General features: G+C 36.1%; 2 protein-coding genes across 3 annotated transcripts; one reads left to right on the forward strand and one right to left on the reverse strand.

The window, feature by feature from the left end:
* The first annotated feature begins 557 nt into the window (after positions 1–557).
* LOC133882518 (transcription termination factor MTEF1, chloroplastic) lies at positions 558–1,546 on the forward strand. The gene has a single exon (XM_062321707.1). It carries the CDS (start codon positions 674–676, stop codon positions 1,523–1,525), a length of 852 nt encoding a protein of 283 aa, XP_062177691.1. The 5' UTR covers positions 558–673; the 3' UTR covers positions 1,526–1,546.
* A 451-nt stretch (positions 1,547–1,997) lies between these two features.
* On the reverse strand, positions 1,998–16,403 carry LOC133881875 (uncharacterized). Of its 2 annotated transcripts, none has more exons than XM_062320933.1 (23): positions 16,239–16,403; positions 15,635–15,966; positions 14,484–14,587; positions 14,292–14,360; positions 13,060–13,120; positions 11,871–12,010; positions 11,375–11,564; positions 10,925–10,986; positions 10,357–10,445; positions 8,743–8,815; positions 8,594–8,653; positions 8,134–8,280; positions 7,995–8,033; positions 7,793–7,830; positions 6,765–6,851; positions 6,458–6,623; positions 5,909–5,986; positions 5,503–5,639; positions 4,307–4,383; positions 3,920–3,989; positions 3,617–3,682; positions 2,629–2,778; positions 1,998–2,347 (listed from the first exon to the last, which is right to left on the reverse strand). In XM_062320933.1, the coding sequence occupies exons 1-22, from the start codon at positions 16,296–16,298 to the stop codon at positions 2,644–2,646; spliced, it is 2,280 nt and encodes a 759-aa protein (XP_062176917.1). In that variant the 5' UTR covers positions 16,299–16,403; the 3' UTR covers positions 1,998–2,347; positions 2,629–2,643. The 2 variants fall into 2 exon arrangements, with proteins under 2 accessions (XP_062176917.1, XP_062176916.1); XM_062320932.1 differs by having other exon boundaries at positions 7,793–7,833.
* Positions 16,404–16,576: the final 173 nt, after the last annotated feature.

The following is a 16,576-nucleotide window of genomic DNA, read 5'->3' on the forward strand; positions in this document are numbered from 1 at the left end:
TACATGAGTGTCACGTATATTATAATTTAGTGAGTGACATAATAAAAGTATGAGATATGATATATTGTCACCCCAAGACACAATTCTTGTTACTTCTACTCTTTTTTTTTCTTTTCTTTTTTTTTTTTTAAAAAAAAAAAAAACCTTAAGCTAACGAGAAAATTATTTTGCCATATGAACAAGATGGTTAAAAATTATGTTTTGAGGTGACAAAAGATGATGCCTCTAAAAGTATTATATAAACTATTATCTCAATATCTAAATACAATAAATGTCATTTAAATTGATTGACTTATTAATCATAGACTCTTAAATCATGAAGTGATACGTGTGAGTATATAGTAAAATAACCTAATATTTATACTATTTCCTATTTGTTTTAGAAGTGTTTGATATTATTCTTTTGCACATTTTTATTTTTTACAAATTTATTATTATTATTATTATTTTTGTGAGTACAAATTTATTATTGAATATGTAACCCACGTCACCCGTAGATTCAATGATAATCTATTGTACGGAGATATAAACCAAACAATTATCTTCCTATATGCACTCACCATTGCCGACGTGTCAGTCCCCCCAATCATCTTCCCCATCCTTCCAAAACAACAACCACAAACTCCTCCGTCTTTCCGACTTGGATACATTTCCCTCCAGACCGAACGACACAATGCTTCACAGTCTACTCTCCCTCACAACCCTCTCTTCCTCCTCTCCCACCAGCAAAACCCCAACCCCCAACTCTCTCTCTCCCTCTCCCACCCCCAAACCTCTCTACCTCAAATTCCGCACATCCTACCGCGACAACCTCCGCTACCTCAGAGCCCTCCGCATACTCGACCCCGCCACCAACAACAACAAGAAGCCTCCCTCCCCGGACACGGTCGACCACGTCCTCGCCACCGTAGACTTCCTCAAGTCCAAGGGCTTCACCGACCCCGACTTCACTCGCCTCGCCTTCCTCTGCCCCCACCTCTTCTCCTCCACCTTCGAGCCCACCGATGTCGCTCCGGTCTTCGACTTCCTGGCCGCCGACCTCCCCGCTTCCCCCGAACAGTCCCGCGGCCTGATCCTCCGCTGCCCCCGCATTCTCTTATCCGACGTCGAGTTCTGTCTCCGGCCAACTCTCAATTACCTGAGGCAGCTGGGGGTGGACAATCTGAGCTCGCCCACTAACCTGAACGCCCATCTTCTGAACACGCGAACCGAGAGGCTGCGAGAGAAGATTGGGTTCCTGCGGCGCATAGGGTTCTCGCACGAGGAGGCGGCGAGGGCTTGTGGGAGGTTGCCGGCGATTTTTGGGTACAGCATTGATAACAACTTGTGGCCCAAGTACATCTATTTGGTGAAGGAGATGGATAGGAGTGTGGAGGAGCTGAAGGGATTTCCTCAGTACTTTGGGTTTAGCCTGGAGAAGCGGATCGCGCCGAGGCATTTGCATTTGAAGGAGAGGAATGTTCGGCTTCCTTTGAATAGAATGTTGCTCTGGGGGGATCAAAAATTTTATGCCAAGTGGAAATGAATTTTTGACATTCACCTTTCTCCCATTTCTTTTTTTTCTTTTCTGTCCGATTTGGGTTTGCAATTTTAAAATATATAATTTTAAAACGTCATCTAAGATGTTAACCAAATTAGTATCCAAACAATTTTGGAACTTTGGATCAGGTTAAGTCCTTTACGGTCTGAATTTTATTTTTGTGTTACTATCAAGAAGATTCATATACAATACTGACATTTCACTTGTTATCCGACCTAATGAAACTTTGGGTCTCGCTTTCTTAAGTTTACTCTGATATAAGTTATATAACTCACGAAGGAAAAGGTATCCATGGAAGTCAATTCTCTCAAATTTCTTACACTTGGGCAAGGTGGGTTGTAGTTATTTAAGACATTAAATTTAAACCCAATAAAGGAATCATCAATCATCAACCTTCATCCAGAGAGATGCACATCGAGAAATGTAAGTAAAAATCAGCAATTCGACTTCTTCCATCTATTTGAAACTGTTTTTTTTTTTTCTAAATCGACCGTCATCAAATATTGTACAACTGAGGCCTCGGTGTACACGAGAAAAATGCTGCACTATTAGTTCCATAAATAATTGTTAACTATGAGGCTTCAAATAACGTTTGAAAAAATGAAGCCTTGTGACAGCCAAAATTCCAGGCCATCTTCATCAATCAGAGGGTTCCTTTTTTGCATGTGAAGGTTTTTTTCCATTTACACAAGAAAATACAGGCCTGGTTTTGCACCATCGTTTCTGCAGACTCTCAGGTCCAATCAACCTTATGGACCGTTCATCTCCGATTTAAGATTTACTTCAAGCTGCCCGATTTAACCAAACCTGGGGAAAAGAGGAAAAATGGGAATCAGCAACATAAACTAAGCTCAGCCAAAACAAGCCTTAATTCCCCAATCACTTGGGGTATTAAGCCAATTGAGAGAGAAGATGAAATGTAAGAAACTACATGGTGGAAGCTATCTGCTAAAAATGTGCACGCTGCAGCATGTATGCATTTGTGTGTGCTTGTATTGTCAGACACCCAGATGCAAGAATGCATTCATCTCCCAGTTTACATGTCATAGGCATTTCACAGGAGTTGGTACGAAGAGATTACTAGTTACCAGGTACTGAGAGTTTCAGTTCTGTTTAGTTAACAGCTCAATGTCAGCTCCAACTTCAGCAATTTTGGCTTCTTTTGAAGCCTTTGCAGCTTTGGCAATGGTCTCAACATCAAAATCCAAGGCTATTCTTTTCACAAGACCATTGAGCATCTGTAGTACAGAACACAGTGACAGCATTATTAACTAAAACAATTGGGCAGTTCAAAGGTTTATATGTTACACGGATACATAATGTGAAACCAAAATATGGTTTCAATGCAATAAGACTTTGCTAGCAGTTAAGTTTGTTAAATTCATGTTGAATAAGTTCTACCCACTGAATCTTTCTCACTAAATTTCAGACTTTCTCCCTATTCATGCTTAACATTATGCAAATCCACAACATTATGTAGACGTATGTATTTTGCCTTTTGGAGCCAAAAGAAACTTTGGTAAGGGCATGAGTCTTTATGGTGTTTCCAAAATATATGTTAAACTTCTGACAACATATTCATGTGGACCATTGAGGATCACTTTGCCAAGTGACCAGTGCACATGAAATATTTCCCTATGAGATGAAAGAAAAAATTGTCTTGGCCCACACTTTTTTTTTTTTTTTTATGAGTAATGGAAATTTTATAAAAAAGCGTAAGGCGCCCCTAAATACACGGGCAGTATACACAAGAAACACCTAACGTATGTAGTAGGCCAGCACAAATCTTTAAGTTCAGACACTACGAGCAGCTCAATGAAGCTTGAGCGCACTCAAAATTAAGAAGTTTGACCATTTTAGAGCAAGAAAAATCAGAGCAATTTGTCTTTGGGACAAGCATTTCATATGTTTATACGTTGAAAGCAAAAGCATACCCTTTAAAAATCTATAAAAGATGGCCGCCAGATCTTCAACAAAATCGACCACTACTTTCATGGATAAATATAAAGAGAGTAATCAATGAATAGCAGTGATCAACGCCCCACCCCCCCAAGCAAAAAAAAAAAAAATTGATACCAGTGATCCAATGGCAACTAAAGCACGGAATTTTGAATCAACTTCTAGATTTTCTGCTTCTGCAATCTGCAAAAGAATAAGAAAAAAAACCGTAGTCTCATGATGCATCAATTTTGATGATTCGCATTTCTAAAAAGCTCTAGAGATCATTAAGAAAAAAAAATAAAAAATCAATGCAATCCATCTCAACATGAAGGGGAAAAAAACCCATGCATTCAACCAAATTTCTCATGAGGACATCAAATCAGAAAAGAATGCAGGTTAAACATTTGCAAGTTGGGTGACATTGTCATTAAAACATACCTCAAGAGCTGCTGAAAGAACTTGAGATTGACCTTCTTGATCCTTCTTTTCAATTAACAGCACAGCATAGCTGTGAAGCACACCAGAGAAAAGCTTAAGGTCAATGCCAAACTTGGCTAGTTACAAGATAGTGTAATAATATAGCAAGTATAGAACTTTTAGAAAACAAAGATATGCCCAAACTTAAATTCTATCTTCCGTTTTCTCCAGGAATGACTACAACATTACAATATGCATAAGAAACAATTGCAGAAGCTACTAAGACAAATAGGTCAAAAATGAATTGTGCTGGAGGTGTTTAATGATCCAATCTATAAAGGTGCAGGCTGTCCCACTTTGGATAAATCATCTCTCCTTTTACAATGGAACAGCTGCAAATTTACTTACTTGAGTATCAAAGAAGAATAAGACAACTGCAAATTCTTATTTGGAGATGAAAAACAACTTGAAAACGCATCAAGAATCTGCAAAATCAGTTCAAAAAATGAAACAACATTTGTATATATAAACTGAAAACAGTCTCGCTATGACAAGCTATCTATAATTGCCTTAACAATCATCCAAGTAAAAACCCAGGAAAAGAATATTTTAAACTGAGTGATTGAGTAACCCAGGATATTTCTTACCAATGAAAAATGCATAAGGAAATCATTCAAGAACCTATTTAGGTAAGTGAGTTTATCAAAGAGAAAATAAACAGTAATTACACCATCATAGGGCTATTCCCCAGATTATACACCCAAAAGACCAGATAAAGAAGCCCAAAGATACAAGGAAAACAAGAAGCCTAGTCAAACAAACAGACCAGACTGAAAAGGGTGAGGAAATCAGCAAAGAAAATCCTGAAAAAAAACGTACTACTTAAAAATGGAATCTGGAAGATGCCAGGTCCTTTGCAATGGGAGGTTTTGCTGGGTTTCTTAACATGAAATACTTCAAGAACTTGCTCATATCAAATAACAAATCTGGTCCAAAGGACTGCTAAAATCATGTTCCTGACATATATGGCTATATTCAAAAATTTATTGTTGATTATATATTGATAGCAACAATAAGTACCTCAGAGTTATATCTTCACATCAATCTCAAAATGAACAAGGAGAATATTTATGCGTAAAAAGTTGGGAGTCTGTGAGCGTTAATGACAAGAATTTTGCAAAGAAATGATGTTTCTATGTCAATCATGAAGGTTAAAAAGATATGGACATATCGCCGTATAAGCTTGGATTGCTCTAGAATCGAAAAGGTTAAAGAGAGAAACTTGAAGCCAATTATAAAACATAAGTTCCCCACAGAACCATGGGAAATGTTTTAAGAAAATAATTTAAAACAACAATAAAGAGAACATTGGATATAAAATGCATAGGTGAAAACTATTTGATGTATCTAGGCAAGAATGTTAAAACCATACATCAATACTATGCCTAGCAGTAAACACAGAGAAAGACACCAAAGCGTGCCCACCCACTCGCATGTGTGCGCGTTTACACACACAAACAAACAACCAAGCTCAAAACCAAAGTTAGTCCACTGCTTGGCAAGTGTGTTCAAACTAGGAAAATAAAAATAGAGCGGATACCAACCTCACTTCGATTTTTATATAACCAGTTGTAGTAGCACAAATTTTTGAATAGATTAGTTACTACGCGGATGCTCGTTAAAAGATTTCCAGGAATAGCAGGATTCGCAGTGACTTTTTTGATCATTTCCATTAGTACATCTGCATAGAGCTCACAAAGTCAACAGTAAAGATCAAATTGGTCAAGAACTAAAGAAGCGTCCTCATACTTGAAGTTACCTCTAAACCTCAACAACCATTTCATTAAGATTTCAGGATGGTTATTCTTTTTTTCTTACAAATAATTTCAGGATTGTTATATGTGACATAACTAAATAGCAATAAAAATGACCATTTACATGATAAAATGATACTTTGTATGATCAATTTCAAAATAAAACATAACTGGCACTCATCATTAACTTAGATACCATTTTCAGCTTCAAAATGATCGAAAAGAACAGTTGCCCCATCCGGGTGCAGGACAGTCATCCTCAAAATATCAATAACTGCAGACAGACAGCATAATATCAACTGAGTGAGCAAAAATATTTTCTTGAAAGTGTAATATTATTTCTTCTTTTAGAAATCAAGCATAATATGATAAAATCACAGTCCAATATCCAAGAAAACGTGAAAATCAAAGCATTCAGTATTTGACATAAACAACACATATTCATCTGTTGATAAACTAAGAGTTACTAAAGATAGCATGTCAACTTGCATCTGAGTACAGAACTCCGTAGAGCATAGAGCTCTGTAATTCTACCAGAAAGTAAATTCAATTGCACTTCATTGCGATAGAAGTTTTATTTTCATATGCATGAGAAAATTTTCTTTATTGATAAGTAATAAAAGTTTTAGAAAAGAAATAGGCGTAGCCACATACAAATTCAGAAATAGGAAAGGTGGTCTCAGGGAGAATTTAAATTCTATTGAGGAAAAATTAATCAGAAGCCAAAGAAGTTTGGCATTCTAACCTGGAAATATCATAGCAAGTGGCCATGAATTTAGCAGTTTCAGTAACAACGCAATATCAACATCTGCAAATTTGCTACAATGATAATGTGATGTGTCCTTCAAAAGTTTGACAATTGCACCCAGTCTGGAAAGCTCAAGTTCCGTCAAAGACAAATTCTTTTTTTCCTACAAAATATTGTAATAAATCCAAGTTAACCAGGAATGCACTAAGGTAGAATTACAGAGCTTTGTCAAAGAAAATTTATTCCTTTCCTATAAAGTGAAATTTAATTTTTGATGTGTCCTTCAACCATGTAAAGAACCTACCGGATCAGAGAGTAGAGCATTGTTAAACTCAGTAATCTTTTTGAGGATCCCATCATACTGAGCCACATCAAAAACAAGCACTCCTTTCTGGAAACAAAATGATTGAAGAATGCCACGTAAATGACCACATGAATAGATTCAATCCACCCAATTTATGAACTCAACCAGCAATAGATAAGATATTCAAATAATGATTCCTAAATAGATATGAAATCAACAGTACTAGTCTCTGAATATAGAATCGGAATAGCAAAATAAACTTTGCCTAAAAAGCTCAGGGGGCAAAAGAACTTGCCTTTAAAAAGCCTTAAAGCCCAATTACTTGGCATAGCCACCAAATAATAGAACGTATAAAATATTTGCATGAAAAAAAATATAAACACAACTAGCAAAGCAAGAGAAATTTCTACTATAAAACTCATAATCCCCCATATACCTGAAAATCAATACCATAGAAAAGAAATTCATAAAATGTCAGAAGGAATAAATTCAAGCATAACCTTCAAACAGAAATATGATACAAAAAACTATAAACAAATAATTGTTTAAGAGTGAATCATTTATCATGAAGTACTAACAAATAAGTTGACAACTCAACTCAAGGAAGTGTTAATCTCAACTAACAAGGGAACAGAGCCATATTAGACACGTAGGAGGGCCAACAGCCTCTTTTGGTGAAAGTGGTGTACAGCCTCTTTTGGTAAAAGTGGTGTACAGCCTCCTTTGGTGGGCTAACACAGCCATATTAGACACGTAGGAGAGCCACCAGCCTCTTTTGGTGAAAGTGGTGTACGAGGTGCATTGTAGAAACCTACGCTATGTTCGCTATGTTATATCTTTTGTGAAAATAAATATAATATTAAATATTTGGCCTTTTTTTTCTAAGCATTAAATATTTGGAATTTTATAATCACCCAATATATACTTTTGTACAAGTTCCCTAAACATGAACATGCAATTCCTAAAACGCATCTCTAACCCTTGACTGATACATCCAAACCCATTGAAACTAAACTGTAGGAGCATACCTTAGGAATGTGCTTGAAAGTGGGTTTCGATGAAGCAGCTGCTATATAAACAAGAATGTGGAAGAATATTAGAGCCACAGAGAGTCTCATATTGGAGGCTGTGAAGTTAAGGTATATAATATGATATTGACATAAGGGCAACTAAGAGAATGTAACAAACACTAACAGTAAATTTATTTTTTTAAATAATCCAAATACACACCAGACATGTTTGAAGGTTCTCCAGGTACATAAGCATTAGCTGAAATGAAAAACAGAAAACATTAATCAAGAAAAAACAAGTGACCTCATTGATCACCTCAAATGTTAATGTCAAAGTGCCACAACAACATCATATTTACCACCGGTAAAGGGATCACGAAATGATGAATTAAGGGTGAAGTCCTTTTGTCCAGAATTTTGGAGTATAAACTCTACAATTTGTTGCCGATAGGAAAGAGGAAGATTCTCCTTGAGAAGCCAGTTGTCAGCGGTAGCATACGGATTATCTGGAAATATCTAATTTTGTGTTATTTTCTCGAATTAACAACTACATGCATGATTCACTAGCTGTCCACAATGTAATTAGTTTAAAAAACTACAACTAAGGGCTAATAACATTAAGGAAGACAAGCACTTTCATTTTTCTGATACTACAGTAATACAATAACATCAATACTGAGATGTGTGAGAATTCTGAGAAAAATAGGGAAAACAAAATCAGCATTATAATGTAACAAGGTACAAAGGAAAATGAAGAGCAACAAATACAGCAATTATAAAACCACCACAGCTAAACAAAGGGCTGAAGAAAAAAAAAACCTGATCGATTATAGGGCAGCTTACGAATAGGCTCACCATCTCCAATATCAACATCAAATACTGAGTAAAAAAAAAAAACTAAAAGTTTAAGTTGTTCTGGACAAAAATTCAACCATATTAGAAGTTGCCAAAGAACATAAGACACTGACCATAGTCATATTCAATTCCATCAAGAACAGGACGCTTCATGTTGTCATCCGGTCCATCAACAACTTCACCAATCTAAAAAAAAAAAAAAAGACTACATAAAATATTCTACTATCAAAAACAGAAAAAAAAAAAAAAAAAAAAAAAAAAAGGACAATCAAAAAGCAACAGAATCTGAGCATGTAAAAGTATTCAAGAAACAAATAATTTTTTTTTAATAAGCAAGCGCATTTTATAAAAAGCGTAAGGCGCCTTTAAAGTACACTAGAAGTATACATAAGGACACCAAACAAAAGAAAGAAGATAAGAACTAAAAAAAAAAAAACCAAAACCGACAAACAGCCCAAGCAAACAAAGAACCCAACAATCCAAAGAAACAAAGTCCCACAACGACGCTACTTCCTAGTGCCTTTGCCACCGCTGGACCCCGCATAATTAACTAAACACTATAAGTTATTCAGTTCCCTCTGCCCCTTCGGCTTGGAAGCAGAACCCGCCTTCAAAGGAAGGGGGGGGAGGGACCCCAGACATCCCATCCAAAGCCTGGGTGAAAGACCAAGCACCCGACATAGCAATAACTGCATTTTCCCCTCCTTCTGAGCCTGGGGAAAGGCTTCATCACCCTCCCACAGGTAATTTTCTCCCTCCTTAGCCCAGACAATACCTTCCTCCTCATCCAAGCCAGTCCCAAAATTCCAACCAATAAGACTCGTAGACGCCGTAGCTTCTTGATGAATGACCTTCGATGTAGACGCCATAGAAACATGAGTTGGGGCACTGTCTACTAACAGCGCCGAAACAGAGGCTAAAGGCCGAGAATGTAAAAGTGAAGGTAAATTTGACATTAATAACTAGACATAGGATAAAGACTACACTAAAACCATAAGTATGAAGTGTATGACACCTTTACAAGCATAAGCCAAGACTGCTGCATAACCTCAGCAAAATAGATACCAAAGTACACATATCTAAATGAAGGACATTTTTGGAATCCCCCATTATGAGGAATTGCATTAAAAAGATTCCTCATCGATCTAGTGATAGATTAAAATAATAAACAGTAACGAGAAATATCCAGGCCACAAAAAAACACTACACTACTAACGAAAAGATCAATTAAATAGACTAGGGAAATACAAACACCAAAGTGAAGCCAGAAAAAAAAGTAATGTACACGCTGGCTCTATACATGTCACAGTAAACTAGAACTGTCACCCTTTTACATTAAAAAAAAAAAAAAAAAACCACTTCCAACATTTTTCTTCAGAAAAGAGAAAAAATGTAGAAATTTCCAGTCATTGTCATCTGCTATTTAAAAAACCAAATAGATGGGGCTCGTTTGAACTCAACACATAAAACACTAAATACTGCTTTCACCTTTATGTTGCATTACAACCAAAAAACAAAAAGCACCATTTCAAAAAAATTAGCAAACGAGCCCTAAACTTTTAAGAAAAATGAACTTACTGAGCATAGTATTCTAACTAAACACACAAAGGAAGGAAAAGGAAAGAGTGTATCAAGCACCAAATCAGCAACAACTTAATGTTGCATGTAAAATATAACCATAATGGAAATTATTTATATGGTTATTAGAAAATGAAACTGTATATTACTTTATCCCACTTTTGTTCTCTCAAATTCCATGCATATGCCACACCATTGTCACCCTCTCTGACAACTTTTGTCTGCCCATCACTGGTGCCTGATAATACAAAAAAGGAAATACAATTTTTATAAAGCAGTATATGACAGCAATTGGGTGCAACATATCAATCCTGTACAAACATTTGAACACTCAGTTTTTTCATACATAAGAAGAATAGGAAAAAAAAAAAAAAGCCACTGTGGTACTATTCATGGAAGCTCCTTTTTTCCTTATTTTATTTAAAAAAATTTGAAAAGAAAAATGTGAAGGCACAGGCCAAGGTGCATGCGAACTATAAAAACAACAAACGTTTCCTACTCTTTGTTAATATAATTTTTTTGACTTAGTAATATGATTTTTTTATACTGACAACATAGAATCATTAAAAAAAGATAAGAAAAAAAAAAGTCTTTATTTTGACAATTTATTTTCAAGAAAACTTTTTGTCCTCAACTTGAACTGAAATATTTTCATTCATTTGAACTAAGAAACATTGAACTTAATGTTTGTAGGGAAAAGTTCTATTAAAATCAAACCTGGAACCTGTAAAGCCTCCAGCCCTGGTAGATCATCCAGCTTCAATCCTCCAACCTTCTTCCTAATGCAAACAAGTCACAGCATGTAAATAAGTCAAAACCAACAAGTAACGTTGGTCTAAATGGAAATCAAACGTTATAAATCATAGAAGTCAGAGAGAATTATCTGAGATCAGAAATTCAATTTTAATTACAAATAGGTGGAGAGCTTTGGAATTCAAACAAAAGTTATGATAATTAAAAAATTATAAGTTCAAAAAAGATGTTTTAAGATATCTTAAAAAAGAGTGGTGTCTTAAAAAAGAAAAAGGAAAAAAGAGGGATGTCCCTAGAATACAAAACCTAATATTAGAATGTCACAGAGGATGATTATCTAAATTGCATTGATTCCAAAATTGCAAAAAGCCCATAACAGTTCATCATAGACTGGAAGCTGATGGATGATTATACCTGCTTCGCTTGTACTGAGAAATTTGGGAAGCATATGACTCGAGTTCTACAGAGTCGGAAATCTTATCCTGGTGTACTGTCCAAATACGTAGAACTCCATCTGAACATGCTGTTACAATATCACCATTGTCCAAGAATTTGACATCCCAAACACAACCAGGATGCTCAATGCTCTGAACACAAACACCATCTGAAACATGACATGATTTACTAGGTAAACATCGCAAGACATATAGGACATATTACACTGCACAAAAATCACTTAAGTTTCCTTGGAGTGGGAGAAAAAAGTAATATTGTATTTTAAATGAAAGATATACTATGGCCCAAGCTTATTGAGCATAAGGCCATCACTCCGTGATTAAAATAGAATCCAGAAATCAAAACTGAGTCAGACAAAATCCCAGCTAATTAAAATTTCTGCATGAACATGAATCACGTGTGAGAATCACAGATAACTTATCCAAAAAGAAGCATGAAAACCAGATAAAATCACCTTTCCATATCTTTGCAGAACAATCTTCACTACCACTGACAACAAGTCCAGAGACATGTGAATCAACTGAATAGACAATGGAAGTATGACCAACCATCTCCATTAATAATTCACCACTTAACGCCCATAACCTGACGGAGCTGTAGCAGTGTAGCAACGAAAATATTAAAATTAGGGGCACCTATTATGCAAAACAAATAAGGAGAAGATAAATTTGAAAATTCATACGAGGAATTGGAAAAAAAAAAAAAAAACATTTTTGAGAGGCCAAAAAGAAGCTTGCATAATCAACAAATATCTGCAACCAATTAAATCACCAAGATGAACCCCCAATTAAGTCAACATGAAAACCCCTGGCTAGCATTTATGTCCTCAAAATCACAGAAGTGGGTAGGATATTTTACAATCACAAAATTACTATCCAGGCATCCATTTTTTTGATAAGTAAGAGAAATGTCATTAAAAAACACAAAGCACAAACAAATACACAGGGTACCATCCAGACATCCATGAGAGGCCTTTTTTTTTTTTTACCAATCAATAATCAAGCCACCAAGCAAAATATAATGTAGATTTGCAGCAGATCCCACATTTTCTTCCTTTTTCTTTGTGGAAATGAAACTCTACTTAAAAAAATATTACATCTTAGTTAACGAAATAATTCTTCTAACAAACAAATGATTAAGTTATTATCCAAAAGAGGGAGTGCCAAAATATGAAGATAATCCATATAAAAGATTGCAAAACATATGTGCCTATAAATGTCAAAGAACCCAACCTTTTCCTGGCATGTTTGGTTAAATCAAGACAAAAGAAAAAGATGAAGTATGAGACTGAAAAAGTGGGGACTATCAGTAATGAAGATAAGTAAGCACCACTTCAAAAGATTCATCTCCTCTATGCTTCCTATTACAAAACATATCTCCCAAGAAGCAATCTTGATCCAAATTTTAAAAAATGCTAGCTGTATTTTTCCCTTGCCGTCAAATTAAATTTGTTATGTTGGTATACTTTCCTATGTTTTGTTCTCAATTCTGGAAGTTTCTTTTGCTTTGATTGCCCTCCCTTTCACATTATCCATTGACACCAAAGAAATGCTCTTCATGAAAATGAACACTAAAAGTAAATTCCTGAAACAGAACCATCAATTCAATCATTTAAGGAAAAATTATTGCAACCACAAACCCACCCGTCGTGTGATGCTGAAAGGATTCCCAAACCAGACATCACTGCCAAACCTCGAACGGTATCTGCAAATCCACAAGGCATAAAAACATGCTTAAGCTAATAACTGCCACCTTTTAAGACAAAAAATTTGAAAATAAAAAAACCTACGAAAGTGCATCACCTGATAACAACCTTTGTAACTAAAACAAAAGAACTAAACCCTGAAAAGTTCACACCTGAAAAGCTTTCGCAGATTTTTGCATTTCATGGGAGTAAACAAGCATGTTCTAATTCAAATATCCATCTGTAGGTCAGATAATTTGTATTATCAATTGTAAGCAGCTTTGGGTGTAATTATCACTACTAACAGCATACACTTTTTTTCTTGGTAAGTGGGACTTGCACCCACAACCTCATCCTAAACCTTGCTACAAAGGGAGGAAGTACCATTTGAGCTAAAGCTCATTGGCCGCCACTAACAACATCCACTGTCAAGCACAAATGAGCTTTAGCTCAAATGGTACATACCTCTCTCCCATCATTCATAAGTCAAGCCATACCATTATTACATTTATGAATAAACCCAAATCAGTTACAATGACAATCAAATAACATCCATAATCTAATTATTCCAAAGAACTATGAAGTCCGCTGGTGGTGGGGGGGGGGGGGTGTTGACGCAAGTCTTAAGGGTATGAGGTGCATAACTCAATCTAACGGATCAGCTTCACAAAAGTTGAGATTTTGATTCCAATCCTTGCCTAGGGAAGACCTCGAAATTTGAGGCTCTCAATTTTTTATTCATTAGTAAGTAACAAAAGCACCCAATGGGTCTCAGACCTCCCTTCTCAACCTTCGCCATATTTTTAAAAGGAGAGAAGGTGCTATTGAGCTAGAGCTCATTGGCAAGGCTTTCACACCTTTTTAAAAGCAATAGAAGTGTTACAACTACCTAAAAGGCCAAAATCTTATCCCCCTAAGTAAAAGCAGCAGCATCTCCACATTTTTAGCGATTGTACCATGTAAATGACTAAAATTCAGAGGATTACGTATGTAAACATTTTAACCAATTATATCATTAAAATCATAGGTGTTATGGAGAGTATCTTCCACTTCTGACTTATAGAGGGATAAAATTCAAAACAATTTTAGCAAATTCTACAATTATTTTGATTCCTGATTTCAACTATTTGAAGATTACAAAGTATGATTAAGGAAAAGAGAGTGAAAAAATAAATAAATAAATAAACATACCAGTATGCCCAACAAAAGTTTGTATACATGTCTTTCCCCTCCAAAGTTTTAAAGTTGTATCACTTGAACCTAAATCGTGGCAGAAAACAAATCAACACCATAAGTTGTTACTCAAAGCAATAATTGGATCTAAGCATCTGAATCTGAAAACCCAATATCTGGCATATCAGCCATATACTGAATATGTTATACCCGTAACAAGCTCGCCTGAAGGAAGCTTTATAACTGCTTGGATTGGTGCCTTATGAGCATCCAAGAATTCTATAGATTGTCCATTTCTCCACCTTCTTAATGTACTGCACAAAGGACAATTCAGATCCTAACTGAAATTATTAAGAAAATATGTGTATAACCATAAATTGCAATTAAAACCCAACAAATGGAAATACACAAACAATATATTGTGTATTGGAAATAAAAAGTAAGATTCAAATAAATAGCATGGATATTCTGAAAAAAAAAAAAAAAAACTTTATATGTGGTCAATGATTAACCAAAGTGATAAAATTTCAATTTTTTTTTTTTCCCTGATTGACACAATAATTGGGCAGTTTTACTAAGAAATTACAAATAGCAAGTTGTGCAGTTCAAAAAATAGTCCCCTTATTGACCAAAGTGACAAAATTTCTTCCATTTTTTTTTTCCTGATTGACACAATAATTGCACAGTTTTGCTAAGAAATTACAAATGGCAAGTTGTGCAGTTCAAAGAATAGTCCCCTTATTGACTCTTCATACGTCTAGAAAATTCCATAAGTGATCTGAGAGTTGCTTTGCTTTGATATGCTCTTCATAAGTGCAGACAGCAGACATCTCTTCCCTATTTTCCATTTTATTGACTCTTTAAATTTTTAATTTGTTCCTTTTTCTTTGGGCCTTTGGCAGCATTTTCATGCATGACAATGTAGTTGAGTTATCCCCTCGGCACTTCTCAAAAAAGTTTCAACTCAACCAAAAAAGTAAAGACTGAACCAGCTAAATTTTTTATGATAAAATATATATATATATATATATATATATATATATATATATATATATATATTGAGAAGAGGGGAGAGGAGGGGACCGGGGAGGGGGGGGGGGGGGGGGGGGGTTTCTGGATGAATAATATTGAGAAACAATTTTTTCTCTTTTCGATATGTAGCCGTAGAAACGAAATTCCTCAGGGTAAAAACTTGCAAATCAACTAAGGTTTACACACCTCTTAATTATCAACTCAAAAAGTTAACAACACAATCTTTGAAATACAACACTCACTGACTCCTGTTTACCACAAGATTGGTTGATTAGTCATGTCATCCTATCAATCTTACACAAAAATTCCGCTCAAGCACACAAACTCACCAATCAACCGACCCCGACACAATGTCGCCATCATCCAACGCAACGCCAGTCACTTGCAATTGGTGACCTTTCAGCGTCCGCACCTTCTCACCGGTCCTCAAGTCCCACACCAGAACAAGCGTGTCCATGCCGCCGGACACGATACCGCCCTCCGGGAACTCCTCGTTCGGAAAAATCCACGCCAACGGGCCCACAAAGCTCGTGTGCCCCAGCAGAATCTTCGACGCCGCGTACTTGCGCTCGTCCGACGTGTCCAGGGACCAGAACCGCACGGTCCGGTCCCGAGACGACGTCGCTATGCCCGCATTGCCACACACACAAATTCCACGTACCTAGTCATCGAATTGAATTTCAACACAAATTAAACGCGTTTGCTAATTGAAAGATTAGCAATCTTCATGAGTGTAAATCAATTCAGAAATAAGTATAACTATAACTATAAATTTTAAAAGAAAAGGTAGAAAATTCTAGATTAAAATTGAGGATTAGCAATCTTTACAAGTGCAGAGCAATTTAGAAGTGGTGAAGATTATCAAATTTGGAAAAGAAAAAAAAAAAATCGGAAAATGATTTGTTAATATTATGAGTTTGAAAAAGATCTTACGTCGCCTTCGTGGCCTCGGAGTTCGCAGCGCAATTGGTACTCTTTGAGATCGATCTCCATGTGAAAGTTTGAGAGAGCGAGAGACAGACAGACAGACAGACGAGAGAGTTTTTAGTTCTTTTTTCTACGAAGGGAGAAGAGTGGGGCTTTGGAGCAAACGAAGCAAGCTACTAGCTAGGAAGCGCAGTGAGCATCAAGTAAAGGCTCGTCAACACCAAAGGGGCGATCGTGGGCCGGAGCCCAATCTGCCCGCTCAGTCCAGCCCACAAATTAAAGAACATGAGTCAGAGTTTTCAGGCTGCAGCTCACATTTCCCCAGCCTGGGCTTCTCATATTTC

The sequence above is a fragment of the Alnus glutinosa genome, chromosome 11 (assembly GCF_958979055.1).
Source record: "Alnus glutinosa chromosome 11, dhAlnGlut1.1, whole genome shotgun sequence".
Classification (NCBI taxonomy): domain Eukaryota; kingdom Viridiplantae; phylum Streptophyta; class Magnoliopsida; order Fagales; family Betulaceae; genus Alnus; species Alnus glutinosa.

Coding starts and splice junctions, on each gene's coding strand:
- LOC133882518 (XM_062321707.1), top strand. CDS start 674: ATGCTTCACAGTCTACTCTCCCTCACAACCCTCTCTTCCTCCTCTCCC.
- LOC133881875 (XM_062320932.1), bottom strand. CDS start 16,298: ATGGAGATCGATCTCAAAGAGTACCAATTGCGCTGCGAACTCCGAGGC. Junction 8,654..8,742: donor TGGAATTGAATATGACTATG/GTCAGTGTCTTA, acceptor TTTTTTACTCAG/TATTTGATGTTGATATTGGA. Junction 3,683..3,919: donor TTCTTTCAGCAGCTCTTGAG/GTATGTTTTAAT, acceptor ATTCTTTTGCAG/ATTGCAGAAGCAGAAAATCT.